Genomic DNA, 13,131 nt, shown 5'->3' on the forward strand with positions numbered 1-13,131 from the left:
TCATAACTATGTTTTGTTGGGTGTACTTTTATTTTGCAGTTGTTCAGTTATGTTACAACAAGTTAAGTGGGAGCATACCGACGCAGTTAGGTTCTCTCAAGAAGGTAACTGTCTTGGCTTTACAGTATAACCAACTCTCCGGTGCCATTCCGGCGAGTTTAGGTGATATTAATACGTTAACTAGGCTTGATTTGAGCTTCAACCATCTCTTTGGTCCTGTTCCGGTGAAACTCGCCGGTGCTCCTTTGCTTGAAGTTCTCAACATCCGCAATAACTCTTTCTCCGGCTTCGTTCCCTCTGGTAATTATAATTTTCTGTTAATTGTACTTATGATTATTAATTGATTCTTTAAGAGTACTTAAAGATTAGGGCTGACCAATCCGGTTTAACTGAATTGATAACCAATCCAAAAATTGTACCAAACCGAAATCGAACCACATTAAAAGATGTTTTGTTCACTTGTTTCTTGATTTTTTTTGGGATTATGAAGCTTTGAAGAGGCTAAACAATGGATTCCAGTATTCAAACAATCACGGTTTATGCGGAGATGGATTCACGGATTTGAAAGCTTGCACCGGTTTAAACGGTCCGAACCTTGACCGGCCAGACCCAACAAACCCAAAGAATTTCACAACCGTTGACGTCAAACCAGAGTCTGCAGATTTACAACGAAGCAATTGCAGTAACAACAATGGCGGGTGTTCATCAAAAGCCTCAAAGTCTTCACCTTCCGGTATCGTCATGGGACTCATTGGTTCAATCCTCGCAGTTGCAATCTTCGGTGGTTCAACATTCACATGGTACAGACGAAGGAAACAGAAGATTGGAAGCAGTCTTGATGCTATGGACGGTAGGATTAGCACTGAGTACAACTTCAAAGAAGCTTCCAGAAGAAAAAGCTCTTCTCCATTGATCAGCTTAGAGTACGCGAGTGGTTGGGATCCGTTAGGACGAGGGCAGAACAGTAACAACAACAGTGCTTTGTCTCAAGAAGTCTTTGAGAGCTTTATGTTCAATCTTGAGGAGATTGAGAGAGCTACTCAGAGCTTCTCTGAGGTTAACTTGTTGGGGAAGAGTAATGTCTCTTCTGTTTATAAAGGAATCCTTAGAGATGGTTCTGTTGCAGCTGTCAAATGTATAGCTAAATCGAGCTGTAAATCCGATGAAACTGAGTTTCTCAAAGGGTTGAAGATGCTGACATTGTTGAAGCATGAGAACTTAGTGAGGTTGAGAGGTTTTTGCTGCTCCAAAGGACGTGGAGAATGTTTCCTTATTTATGAGTTTGTCCCCAACGGTAACCTTTTGCAGTATCTTGATGTGAAGGATGAGACTGGCGAGGTTCTTGAATGGACTACTCGAGTTTCCATCATAAATGGAATAGCCAGAGGTTAGATTCTGCTATATGTTCTTTCTCAAACTAAACTCTTTTTTTTTTGTATGTGTAATCTGATGTCTTCTTTTGTTATCTTTCTTTCAGGGATTGTTTACTTACATGGAGAAAATGGGAACAAGCCTGCAATAGTTCACCAGAATCTATCTGCAGAGAAGATTCTCATTGATCATTGGTACAATCCTTCTCTTGCGGATTCAGGTCTTCACAAGCTTTTCACGGATGATATCGTTTTCTCCAAGCTTAAAGCAAGTGCTGCAATGGGATACTTAGCTCCTGAGTACATAACTACAGGAAGATTCACTGATAAGAGTGATGTCTACGCCTTTGGTATGATTCTGTTGCAGATACTCAGTGGTAAAAGCAAAATCAGCCATTTGATGATCTTGCAAGCTGTAGAGTCTGGAAGACTGAATGAAGATTTCATGGATCCAAATCTTCGAAGGAACTTTCCGGAAGCAGAAGCGGCTCTGCTCGCTAGACTTGGTCTTCTCTGCACTCATGAATCCTCAAACCAAAGGCCATCCATGGAAGATGTTATGCAAGAACTCAATAAACTCGCGGCGAATTATTAGTTTCCCGTTTAACCAGATTCTTGCTTTTGATGTCCACACCAAGGTTTTAGACTATCACCGGTCCCCTGATGTTAACTCTGTTTTAGGTTTCAGTATAGGGGATCCGAAAAATCGGTTTATGATGTAACAATCTTATCTCCTTGTAACTGTAGCTGATGTACTTAGGCTGTAAAAACAAGCACTTTTCAGACATTTTAGTTGATCTTGTGGGAAGTTTTTTTTTAGACATATCTTAGCTGCACAAAACCAACCAACCAACATGCGCATATGTTGTGACATTGTCTTCATGTATGGCAATGTCAAGGAATTGCAGAATAAGATTAAGCCCTTGAACAATGGTTTATCTACAATGTATTGGAAACTTCAATGCTATCTACAAAGAACTCATGGACTCTTCCATCAAGCTCAATCCAACTACATCCAGGAACTTTCTCAATCTGTCTTTCCTTCATCATCGTTCTAATTCTACGAACATCCTTCCACTTTCCAAAACTAGCATGCATGTTAGAGAGGAGCACATATGAGCTCGGGTTATAGCCAGCCTGCAAAATAAGGTGTTTTCCGACAAGCTCTCCCGTTTCAAACTCCATGTGGTGATTACAAGCGGTGAGAAACGTTCTCCATATGACATCATTTGGCTCAATTGGCATTTCCTCTATTAAGTTTTTGGCTAGCTCTATACTTCCGGACCTCGACAGTATGTCAACCATACACCCATAGTGTTGCAACCTTGGTTCTATCTTGTGTTTTCTCCTCATGAGCTCAAAGCAGAGAATACCTTCCTTCACTAACCCAGAATGGCTGCAAGCATTTAAAACTCCAACAAAGGTGATATCGTCTGGTTTTATGGAGCGTCTCTCGATCTGCAAGAGCATATCAAATGCGGATTCTCCAAGACCATGAATAGCTAGCCCACCAATCATGGCATTCCAGTGATCAATGCTTTTGTTTTCGATTCCCTTGAAAACCAACATGGCATGTTGTATGCTTCCACATTTCGAATACATATCAATGAGAGCAACGCCTAGTTTTCCACCAAGAAAGAATTGTTTCTCCACAATGTACAAATGCACATCCATGGCTTTGGATAATCTGCCAAGTTGAGCAATAGCAGAAAGAACTATCACCAAAGTCGTTTCATCGGGTGACAAGTGACTCTCTTTTTCCATGTCGCTAAATATCTCAAGAGCTTCCATGTGATACCTGTTCTGAACATAACCAGCCATCATGGAGTTATATGACACAACATCTCTATGAGGCATTTGGTCGAACAGAGTCTTAGCCTGATGAACAAAGCCTGACTTTGCATACCCATCAATCATGGTAGCCCAAGTAACAACATCTCTTCTCGGCATCACATCGAATAAACCTTTAGCATCATCGATTCTTCCGTGTTTTACATATCCATCGATCATTGAATTCCACGAAATCAAATCCTTCTCAGGCATTTCAGAAAACAGCTTTGACGCTATATCAACTCCATCCGATGTCTGAGCATATCCACTGATCATAGAGTTCCAAGAAATCAAATTCTTCATCTCCCTTGGCATCAAATCGAACAGTTCACGCGCGGATTCAATCAAACCACATTTGACATACCCGTCAATCATTGAATTATAAGAAACAGAGTCTCTCTGCGGCATTCTATCAAACATCTGGCGTGAAAAACCTAAACAACCACATTTCAAATACAAACCAATCAAACAATTCTGTAGAAACAAATCCGACCAAAGTCCAGTCTTTTTCAAAAACCCATGAATCTGCATTCCTCCCTTTACAGAACCGAACCTCGAACACGCTTTCAGAACAAGGGACATTGAGAATTTGTCCACGGAAACACCATTCTCGAGCATCAAACAGAACAAAAGCAGAGCTTGTTTTGGATCTGTTCCATGAGAGTGAGACTTGATCACAGCGTTCCATAAAAATGGATCCTCCACCTCTCCTCCTTGTGAAGATGAACACACGTGATGCTCGTGGAAGACACAACGCGCAAACTCGGCGAGATACGGGTACCGAGAAGCGGCAAAGGCGAGAACGATCCTTGTAGTGAGATTAGAGTTTTTGATGAATCCGGAAGTAATCAATCCCGCGTGGATTTTGCTTACGTCTTTCGAATTTTTGCAGCATTCGAGGAGTTGAACAGTGGTTGAAATCGAACACTCCATGGATGATGAGAACTCGCGAAAACAAGCATCACCAGTTCCTCTGTTGAAGATAATAAAACCGGATTGGGTTTATCATCTTCTTAACGGCTCTCTGTAGTCTCTATACAAGAATAAGTTAAACGAAGTCGTTTAAAATTTTGTTTATCAGTGGGCTCACAGAGTAAGGCCCAGCAATATATTAGTAAACTTATCGAAAAGCCCAATATCTGCTAAAGGAAATTAGGTTTTTGTCGTATTCTATATGTTTTAAATTTTTTAATTTGGGGTTTAATTATTAAATGATACGTACTAACAGAGACATTAAAGATAATAAAATAAGATAGAATTAAAGAATTTGAAGGATATTCCTATATATCTAAACGAATTGGATTGGAACGTAGAGTTTGAGTTGATTATAAAAATATGTCCACCAACAAATTTGTACGAAACAATATATTATGTATAGAAAATAGAAAAAATGATAGTGATAATAAGATATAAATTGATAAGTAGCAAGCAGTGCGATAAGCATTGACTTCTTCCATAAGTCATAGTCAGGATGGAGTGGTACGAAATATCGTACATTTTTTTTCCTTTATCAAATTAGTTTTGTTTATTCATATCATATGATTTCAATGCATAGTTGCAATTTTAAAATATCGTGCGGACGTCTTTTATATTAAAACTAAAGCACTATTTTGTCGTCTACTTGATCGTTAATTTTAAGTGAAATCATGTCAACTTGAGTTGATGATTTAATTTAACAATCAAGCTTAAGAGTGTTTGAATTGTTCTGGTTGTTCGTACTAATTCAGGAGACATGGTACAGGCATGCCTCGACCAAAATATATAGTATACTAACAAGCTTTATAGTATTAGGTTTAAGTTGCTATAGCCTATAGTAATGCAAATTAAGTTCGTAAATCGTACTAATGGGCTTCAGTTTCTTACGCATTTTGGCACACATGCATGCACATGTACACTTATTGTATTTGTAATTCCAGCGATTTTACCGGCTTAGTTAAATCGTTTAGGTTATCAATGAACTGATGATTATAATCATTATATTAGGCATGTTAATCTGAAATATTTATTGGATTAATTAATTGATAAATCAAGCCAGGGGTTTTATAGTTTTGCTTCATTTTTTTTTGACGTAAGACCAAGCCAAATTTTCTACTATACAGAAGTCTTTTCTTATATAATTAACTTAAATTAATACTTTGTAGATATCTTCAACGAATATCTTATATGTAATTTATAGATGTCTTTGTCGCATACCCGTTAGCTTATGTGATACGTGCATAATAAACCAAATTAGCCGGCGATAAATTACGTTTATATATGTTTAATTCTTCTTACATAACCTTTTACTAGCTATTATACATTCGTTGGTTAGCTGAAAAAGCTATATGAACCGGTAATTATCTAGAAAGGCTAAAAATCAAAGATTGAAAATTTAGGAAAAAAAAAATCAAAGAAAGTAGCTGACCATCTCATGTAATTAACTAATTATTCAAGTTATCTCACTAAGTCCACAATATCAGCAATCAAAAGTTATCCTCTGATCTACTACACGTATTTTTTTCACACTCTACGTACCATTTTGATCACGAAATAAGTATCAAAACAGAAGCATTCAACTATATAGTAATCATAGTATTATAACAAAACCAGTGATTTACCAAAAAAAAAAAAACCAGTAATTCATGTCTAGATAACTTTTACAGTTTGTAGTATGTATAGATATTTGTTTATAATACAGGTTGTCAAAAGAATGGGCTAACGCAAATCGACGACATAAATTCTCGATTTTTGCATAGAATGGAATTAAAATAAAAAAATTAAAATAGAGTTATTGATTGACAAAATAACCAGTAACCGATTTTTTTTTAATTAAAAAAAGGATGGTAAAGGATAAATAAGGAGTAATAAATAGGAGCAATGAGACCAATTGACACGTTGTTATTAGTGCAAGCAAATGTCAACGCTTCGTTTGTCCATTTATAAAACCTAACCACTTCGTCTTCTTTCCTAAATCATCAAACTCCATTTCACTTTCACTATGAAGCTTGTCTGGTCGCCTGAAACTGCTTCTGACGCTTACATCGACACCGTGAAATCGGTATGTGATATTTTGTACTCTTATGTGTTTTTGTACATACATGCTTCCTAGGTACTATATATATGATTTGTCTTTAATTATTTAATTATGCATGTATAATATGTGTTGTGTAGTGTAAGAGCTACAAGGACTCAGGCGTGGCGGAGTTTTTATCAGCTACGGCGGCTGGATGGAACGCGAGACTCATCGTTGAGACATGGTCACGCGGCGATCCTATCGCGACTAGCGTTGGACTCGCGGTCGCTGCAACTCACACGTGCGGAAGACACGTGTGTATAGTACCCGACGAGCAATCTAAACATGAGTACGTGCTGGCCATGAGAGGAGTCGTTTCGACGGAGTCTACGGAGGTTGTGGTGGTCGGAGACTCAGTGGAAAACGCGGTGGAGGAGTTTCACGGCGTGGATTTCATGGTGGTGGACTCGAAGCGGCGGGAGTTCGTTAGAACGCTGAGGTTTGCGAAGCTAAGCAGCAAAGGTGCCGTTTTAGTGTGCAAAAACGCCACGCAGAGAGCGATCTCTGGGTTTAAATGGCACGATGTGTTGAAAAGAGGGACACGTGTGGTAAGATCCGTGATTCTGCCGGTTGGGAGAGGGTTGGATATCGCACACGTGGGAGCTACTGGTGGCCACCAGCGTATTGAATCAAGGAAGATACCTAGCCGTTGGATTAGACACGTGGATCATCAGTCGGGAGAAGAGCATTTATTCAGACGCTAATTTTGAATTTACCTCTTCTACCGTTTCTGCACCCCTTCATTTTGTAGAGTCTTAAATGATGTATATATACGTTACCAAAACTTGGTTGTCCAAAAAAAAAAAGTTACAAAACTCAAAATAATTTTCCATAATCAAAAGTCTTTATATCATCCTCGAATGTATCAAAAGCATCTACAACATTATTTGATTACACATAAAGATTTTGAATATTTGATACATGTTTTTCTGATGATTCTATCATTCAATGTTGATTCGAACAACTTTCTTAGCTCTTGGTGCAGAAGTGCTTGCACGGGTCCGAGTTTGGTCTGTTTGACGACTAGTTTGGTCCAGAGATGGGAGGAGCCACCCTCCAAAACTTTGATCAAAGCCTGCAACATAGTAGTATAGTATATAGTACAGAACAAAAACAATTCAGTAAAATGGACTGATACCGAATGAGATCAAAGATTAGTTCTGAGATAAAGGATTTGCTAACCACTGGATTCATGCTTGGTAAGAGATGAATTGCCTTTCCATGCTTCTTCAAATCCACTTAGTTCTTCTGAAACAAGAAACAAAAAAAAGAACAAAGAAACTTCTTTAGATGCTTGCAATTTTCCTTCGTTAACTTACTGATTAGGCTGTGTAGTTTTCTGCAGACCTTCTTCGAGGTTGTGAAGAGTCTGTGTCGACTCAATGCCACCACTTGAGTTAAGCTTCCTAGTAACCGAATGACCCTGAATACACCAAACCAACAGACTCAGATACATGTAAAAATATAACTTTGGTGGAACCAAGAAGTGATGTAGCAAAACGTCAATCACCTTATCATTGATTCCTCTGGAGATCCTATGAGTCGCTTCACCTGTAGTCTTGTCAGCTTCTTTGCTTTCCTCTACCACCATCTAGAAACAGAATCCAATTAATACGCACCATCTAGAAACTTCCATTAAAGGAAGGATCGAAAAGGAGAAACAAACTTACTCCATCACTGCCTTTTCTTCTGGTTCTAGTAGATGTATAGTAAGCACCATCTATGCCACCATATGTAACCTTAGAGGTGTGATGTCTGAATGTGTGAACTCGAGACTGCGTACCCTCTCTTCGATTAAAATCACTCCTTTGATTCACATTCTGAATCTTCCTCTCAGCTACAACAACCACCAAGCAAATCACATAAGCTGTAATTATATACAATCCGTAAACAAAGTTATCTAATCACTTTCTGTACTTACCATCAGAATCATCTTCAGGGTGCTCAACAGATGGTTGATTCACTGAACTAATATGTTCTTCTTCATCACTCCCAATATCTTTTTTTTCTTCTACATCATCATCAGATGGTAATTCTTCAATTGTTAACCCACTTCTTCCACCAGTGTTCTTCTGTGCATTATTACTAAAGGAAGCACCTGAACTGAAACTGTTGGCTGGTTGGAGGTAATCCTCAAATGGTCGAGAGAAGAAAGGATCATCAAAAGGATCTCTTCCTCCAAACAAGCTACCTCTTAATCCTCCAAACCTACCACCAAATGGATCTCCCATTTTCCCCAAATTTTCCTTTTCTATCTGCAGTCCTTTTGTTTAAAACAAGTTAGACAGTAGATATATGAGCTCAGAAACTCTTCTCTGTACCCATCTTTGAATTTTTACCCAGGCGAATCTCAATAAACAAGCTAAACAGAATACAAATTTCACTTAATCTCTAATAGAGTATTATATAACCTATAGATATATAAGATAACCGAAGAGTTCGAACAAAGACATCAGCAAAGAGGGTACCTTGTAGAGAATTTGAGAACTTGCGAGAGAAGTTGAGAAGAGCCCAAACAGAGTACCTCTGTTTTTCTATTTCTTTTTTTATATGTATATAAACCTCAATTTTAACAGAAAAGAACGTTTGAGATTGTGCCACGTGTCATTACACCATAACCTAGAAGCTTCTTCAACATTCTTCATCCTTGTGAATTTTTATTTATTTTTTGCTACCACAAAAATCAAATGGCAAGCCTTGAAGGTTTTAACAAAAGGAATAGACTTTTAAGAAAAATAAATCAGTAACTTAACCAAAGGGAGGATTCTATTTCAACGTGCTCTAACATTGTTAACTCTAATCAATATTCACATGGAAATTACAAAATATCATCTGATTTTTGCACTTAGTCTAAGCGTTTTCTTCTATCCGTGGGAAGATACGACACACCGTGTAAGCTGGAAGCTGAGTCTTTTTAAAGTTAAGAGTAGGTTTAACTCCTCCAAAGTCATTTTCATTGTCTTTCTTTCTCAGTCTCTGTCACTGTCATCTCTAAGGGTATTGTTACAGTAAAGAAGGTATTCTTACTTCAGAAATCTTGGGAATCAAAGTCCGGTTTGGAAGGGTATTCGAGCCCTTGAAGTTCCGGCATTCGTCTTAGATCTTCTTCTGAGTATGCTGGAATCAACCAGTACATTTTATCCGTACCAAATACCTAAACAAAAAGAGATTACAACATGAGAGAGAGAAATAAAGAACTTGACAAGTACAAAACTTGACACCAAATCCAATTCTACACTTACTTGTTCGAAGTTTTTCTTTCGACCGAGGTCATATGGCCATTTTGGACTTGTTTTCTTCTCATATGCCTGTTCACAAAGCAAATAAGATACACCAAATATATCTTAACCATGTGATGCACCAAACTGTTAAGAAAATAGTGATAAAAATGACAAGAACATATATACCTCTATAGTTGTGGTATTGCCGGAAACCAGGGAGATGTGCATGATCAAGAAACCCATAACGCTCAAAGCAAATGCCAGGTTTAAAACTGGAGTAATGATGATGAGACGTTGTGAGATGGATTGATAAGTGGAACCGAGAAAATCGATTAAACATAGTAACACTAGAAACAGGAAACGTACCAAATGCAAGAAAAGTAGTAGCAAGGGTGCCTGGGGTTCCAGGTATCTCTTCATCGCTAAAGAACGCTACGAAGTGCGGCATGAGAAGTAAAGTCACAAGAGTTGTTTCCAAAAAGGTGTAAAGCTGCATATTTGAAACACACAAAAACTTAGTTATGACACAAAGAGGAATAATTTCAATCATATGGTTGCATAAACACACATAAATCTATCCTATGCCAAAAACAAATTTTCTAATTTTGGTAAACAACATTAAAGGGAACTCTTTAAGCACAAATTCAACTCTAAAATCAGGAGCTAACTAAAAAGTTTGAACCTTTCACAGAGATCACAACATAAAAGGGAAACTGACTAAATTAGTGATCAAAGTAGACTTACCAAGAAAAGAAGGAAATACTTATAATTAAGTGCCCCGACACAGTTAAGAACCCAAACACAATGGTGGTCCATTTTCAACACACATCGACCACCTGGATTTTTAAGTAAAACACAAATCAGCTTCCTGCTCCTTCAACAAATGCTATAAAGATATATACAGAGATAGTGTGATCTTACAAACAGAGCAGTGATGGCAACGAGGAGGTTTAGGTTGACTGCATTTTCTACAAAACCGAGTTCTTTGGTTGGAAGAATCGGGATGCAACCCGCCAAACTCCAAACTGTTTAACAGATCAGACTCGCCACCTCGTTGTTCCTCGTCTGAAGCTAACCTCCAGTTAGGAGGCACAACACCAGGATCAGTAAACACAACAGAGAAGTAGCTCCACAAAAGCATTGCCAACTACAACAATACCACACACACACACTGTTATACAGCTTTCTCAGCAATCAAACACAAAAGTTTACTTGAAACCAACAAAATTAAAGATGAAGAGTTCATCAAAGTAGGAAGCTTTTAAGTTGGATTAACAAAAGGGTAAAGATAAGGTGGAATGAGAGGGGTTTACCAAGAAATGGAAAAGGAGTATAATAGCAAGAGCAGCAAGAGAATCGAGCCCTCCAGCTGATAGTGCCGGTCCGTAATTGGTCCAAACGACGGCGTAATATGTTACACCAACAACACCCAAGACCAGAAGGATCATGATCGAACCGAGCCCTCGTAGAGCTGTACAGAATTTGAAGACGTTCCACGCCATTGTAGTGCCAGATCTATGCATATTCAAATCACCGATCCCTTGAAACAAAACAAAAAAAAAATCTAATCTTTCTGGTTCGAATTCGAATCTGAAATCAAAAGAGAGGATGATTCAAAAGGGTTTATTGAGACAAATGTGAAATGTTTAGTAAGATTTAGTTGTATAAATATTATTTTGGTAGATCAAATCTATTAATCAATACTCATCCAACATTCACTTATAACAATTGAAAGTTGGAATCTCTTATCACTTGTATAGATTTAACCTTTGTACAATTAGATTTGTGAGATAAGGCGATATAATCCACAAAACTTATAATTCTAAGAATTTACTGATGGATTATGCATTCTTTGTGCAACAAAATTAATTCTTATCACACATATGGAAGCTTTATATTTAGTTACAAAACCTTCATAAAATTTTAATTGAAAAATGTAAAAGAACCTCTAAAAATGTAAATTACAACATTCAACATATATGTATATACAATAAATTTTAAAAACAAATTCTTTCCACCATAATGTCTCAAATGTTTTGCTTGTAAGAAAATCAAAACAAAGTATATATTTAAATGTTGGGATATGGTGATATGGAGAATGAGTGAATGATTATCTATATAGTGAAAGGTGAAGAGAATTAATCTTTCAAAATAATATATCATGATTATTTTAAATGATAATACATCATGATTATTGTTACATGATAATACATCATGATTATTGTTACATGATAATATTTTAAACACTTTGATTTTATCACACATAAAATTTGGTTTTGGTAATTCTTATCACACATAATAAAGCTTTTATCTTTAGTTACAAAACTTTAATAAAATTTTAATTGAAAATAAGTTCAAGAAACTCTAAAAATGTAAGTTTTCAACATATATGTATATAAAATAAAATTTAGAACTTTTCACCATAACTTTCAAATGTTCTGCATGTAAGAAAATCAATACAAAGTATACTTTTAAATGTTGGGATGTGGTGATGGAGGATGAGTGAATATTTATAGAGTGAAAGGTGAGGAGAATTACAATTTCAAAATAATAAACCATGATTATTGTTACATAATAATATTTTATGCTTGTTATGAATCTAATGATATATCAAAATAGAGGTGAGCATGATTACTGTTTTTTTCTGGAGCTAACTAGAAATTTTGGATGATATATCATTTTCAATGATTAGTTTAAACTTTACAGAGTCTATAAATTTTTTCACGAGCTTGAAAATGACATGGTTTGTATAGAGCGATTCCATATGTATTACGGATATGAACCTATCTTCAGAAAACAGAATCTCTATACCATTAATGTTATACTAACATCTTCAAATACGATAATTTTCAAATTGAAATTGTAGAAAACAAAACATATCGTTAATATTCTTTACATATGGAGGATTTAACAGTTAGCCCGTATAGCTCAGTTGGTAGAGCGCAAGGCTCTTAACCTTGTGGTCGTGGGTTCGAGCCCCACGGTGGGCGTTTATTATTATTTTTAAATCCAATATGTATATGGAGTTTAGCATTTTCATTCCTTTTTTTTTTCGTTCCGTCTACAAAACGGAAATGGCCAATACAATTCATATACAAATTTAAAATTTTAACTAAAATTAAATCATCGAAGAATTTTTAAAGAAAGCCTCTGGCTTCGCAGCTCCTTATAGCTCCACTGAATATTTCCTCGGCTCCATACTTGAACTCGAACCCTGCACTTCTCAGCTTCTTCGTCGAGAGACTCATCCTCTTCTCTACTTTGTAATTCTTCAAACTTTACGTACCCACCCACATAAAACACATAATAAATCAAAATCTCTAGAGAAATTATAACAACATATGCTCACGTCTTGGAATTAATATTATACTTGTGAAAGTTTTACTTACTCAATGAAAGGTAACTGAAACTGAGGATATTTCGTAGACAAGAACTCATACACCTCATCTATCTTCATATCCACCGACGAACATATATATCTCCCTTTCGCGATTGGCTTTTCTAATAAATATATCATCGCTCTTGCCACATCATCTATATGCACCATATTGTAAGTATCGAACAGATACTTCTCCTTGTAATTTCCTTCGTACAAGAAAAAGGGTAAATTGTTATTGTGAATAGTGATTACTACTCAAAACACTATTCGTGAAAACAC

At 36.7% G+C, this 13,131-nt stretch overlaps 4 protein-coding genes, 1 non-coding gene and 1 pseudogene across 6 annotated transcripts in view; 3 read left to right on the forward strand and 3 right to left on the reverse strand.

Annotated features, from left to right (window-relative positions):
- The window catches only part of LOC104783094 (probable LRR receptor-like serine/threonine-protein kinase At1g34110), a 3,498-nt gene extending 1,328 nt beyond the window's left edge, over window positions 1-2,170 (forward strand). The window contains exons 2-4 of the mRNA XM_010508174.2: window positions 40-300; window positions 491-1,387; window positions 1,478-2,170. Of these exons, the coding sequence (XP_010506476.1) occupies window positions 40-300; window positions 491-1,387; window positions 1,478-1,965 (1,646 nt within the window). The 3' untranslated portion in view covers window positions 1,966-2,170. The remainder of the gene's footprint in view (window positions 1-39; window positions 301-490; window positions 1,388-1,477) is intronic.
- On the reverse strand, window positions 2,255-4,179 carry LOC104783095 (annotated as a pseudogene).
- On the forward strand, window positions 6,082-7,165 carry LOC104783098. The gene is made up of 2 exons (XM_010508178.2): window positions 6,082-6,237; window positions 6,351-7,165. The coding sequence occupies exons 1-2, from the start codon at window positions 6,178-6,180 to the stop codon at window positions 6,954-6,956; spliced, it is 666 nt and encodes a 221-aa protein (XP_010506480.1). The 5' UTR covers window positions 6,082-6,177; the 3' UTR covers window positions 6,957-7,165.
- On the reverse strand, window positions 7,073-8,770 carry LOC104783097. Of its 2 annotated transcripts, none has more exons than XM_010508176.1 (7): window positions 8,721-8,770; window positions 8,174-8,507; window positions 7,923-8,089; window positions 7,763-7,843; window positions 7,600-7,675; window positions 7,435-7,500; window positions 7,073-7,327 (listed from the first exon to the last, which is right to left on the reverse strand). In XM_010508176.1, the coding sequence occupies exons 2-7, from the start codon at window positions 8,481-8,483 to the stop codon at window positions 7,194-7,196; spliced, it is 834 nt and encodes a 277-aa protein (XP_010506478.1). In that variant the 5' UTR covers window positions 8,484-8,507; window positions 8,721-8,770; the 3' UTR covers window positions 7,073-7,193. The 2 variants fall into 2 exon arrangements, with proteins under 2 accessions (XP_010506478.1, XP_010506479.1); XM_010508177.1 differs by having other exon boundaries at window positions 8,174-8,515; window positions 8,721-8,767.
- LOC104783099 (probable protein S-acyltransferase 14) lies at window positions 8,722-11,315 on the reverse strand. The gene is made up of 7 exons (XM_010508180.2): window positions 10,787-11,315; window positions 10,395-10,620; window positions 10,218-10,309; window positions 9,840-9,963; window positions 9,660-9,745; window positions 9,495-9,560; window positions 8,722-9,406 (listed from the first exon to the last, which is right to left on the reverse strand). Exons 1-7 carry the CDS (start codon window positions 10,994-10,996, stop codon window positions 9,281-9,283), a joined length of 930 nt encoding a protein of 309 aa, XP_010506482.1. The 5' UTR covers window positions 10,997-11,315; the 3' UTR covers window positions 8,722-9,280.
- Window positions 12,391-12,463, forward strand: TRNAK-CUU. The gene has a single exon. It is a non-coding gene; the product is annotated as a tRNA-Lys (tRNA).

Source organism: Camelina sativa, chromosome 4 (genome assembly GCF_000633955.1).
Source record: "Camelina sativa cultivar DH55 chromosome 4, Cs, whole genome shotgun sequence".
Taxonomy (NCBI): domain Eukaryota; kingdom Viridiplantae; phylum Streptophyta; class Magnoliopsida; order Brassicales; family Brassicaceae; genus Camelina; species Camelina sativa.

Bases quoted from the DNA above. Each gene is read 5' to 3' on its own strand.
- LOC104783098 (XM_010508178.2), top strand. From the start codon at position 6,178: ATGAAGCTTGTCTGGTCGCCTGAAACTGCTTCTGACGCTTACATCGAC. The intron at 6,238-6,350 runs GTATGTGATATT...TGTGTTGTGTAG, and splicing joins ACATCGACACCGTGAAATCG to TGTAAGAGCTACAAGGACTC.
- LOC104783097 (XM_010508176.1), bottom strand. From the start codon at position 8,483: ATGGGAGATCCATTTGGTGGTAGGTTTGGAGGATTAAGAGGTAGCTTG. The intron at 7,844-7,922 runs GTAAGTTTGTTT...TTCTGTTTCTAG, and splicing joins GAAGAAAAGGCAGTGATGGA to ATGGTGGTAGAGGAAAGCAA. The intron at 7,501-7,599 runs GTCTGCAGAAAA...TTCTTGTTTCAG, and splicing joins TCTTCACAACCTCGAAGAAG to AAGAACTAAGTGGATTTGAA.
- LOC104783099 (XM_010508180.2), bottom strand. From the start codon at position 10,996: ATGCATAGATCTGGCACTACAATGGCGTGGAACGTCTTCAAATTCTGT. The intron at 10,310-10,394 runs GTAAGATCACAC...TTAAAAATCCAG, and splicing joins TTGCCATCACTGCTCTGTTT to GTGGTCGATGTGTGTTGAAA. The intron at 9,561-9,659 runs GTATATATGTTC...CTTTGTGAACAG, and splicing joins GCAATACCACAACTATAGAG to GCATATGAGAAGAAAACAAG.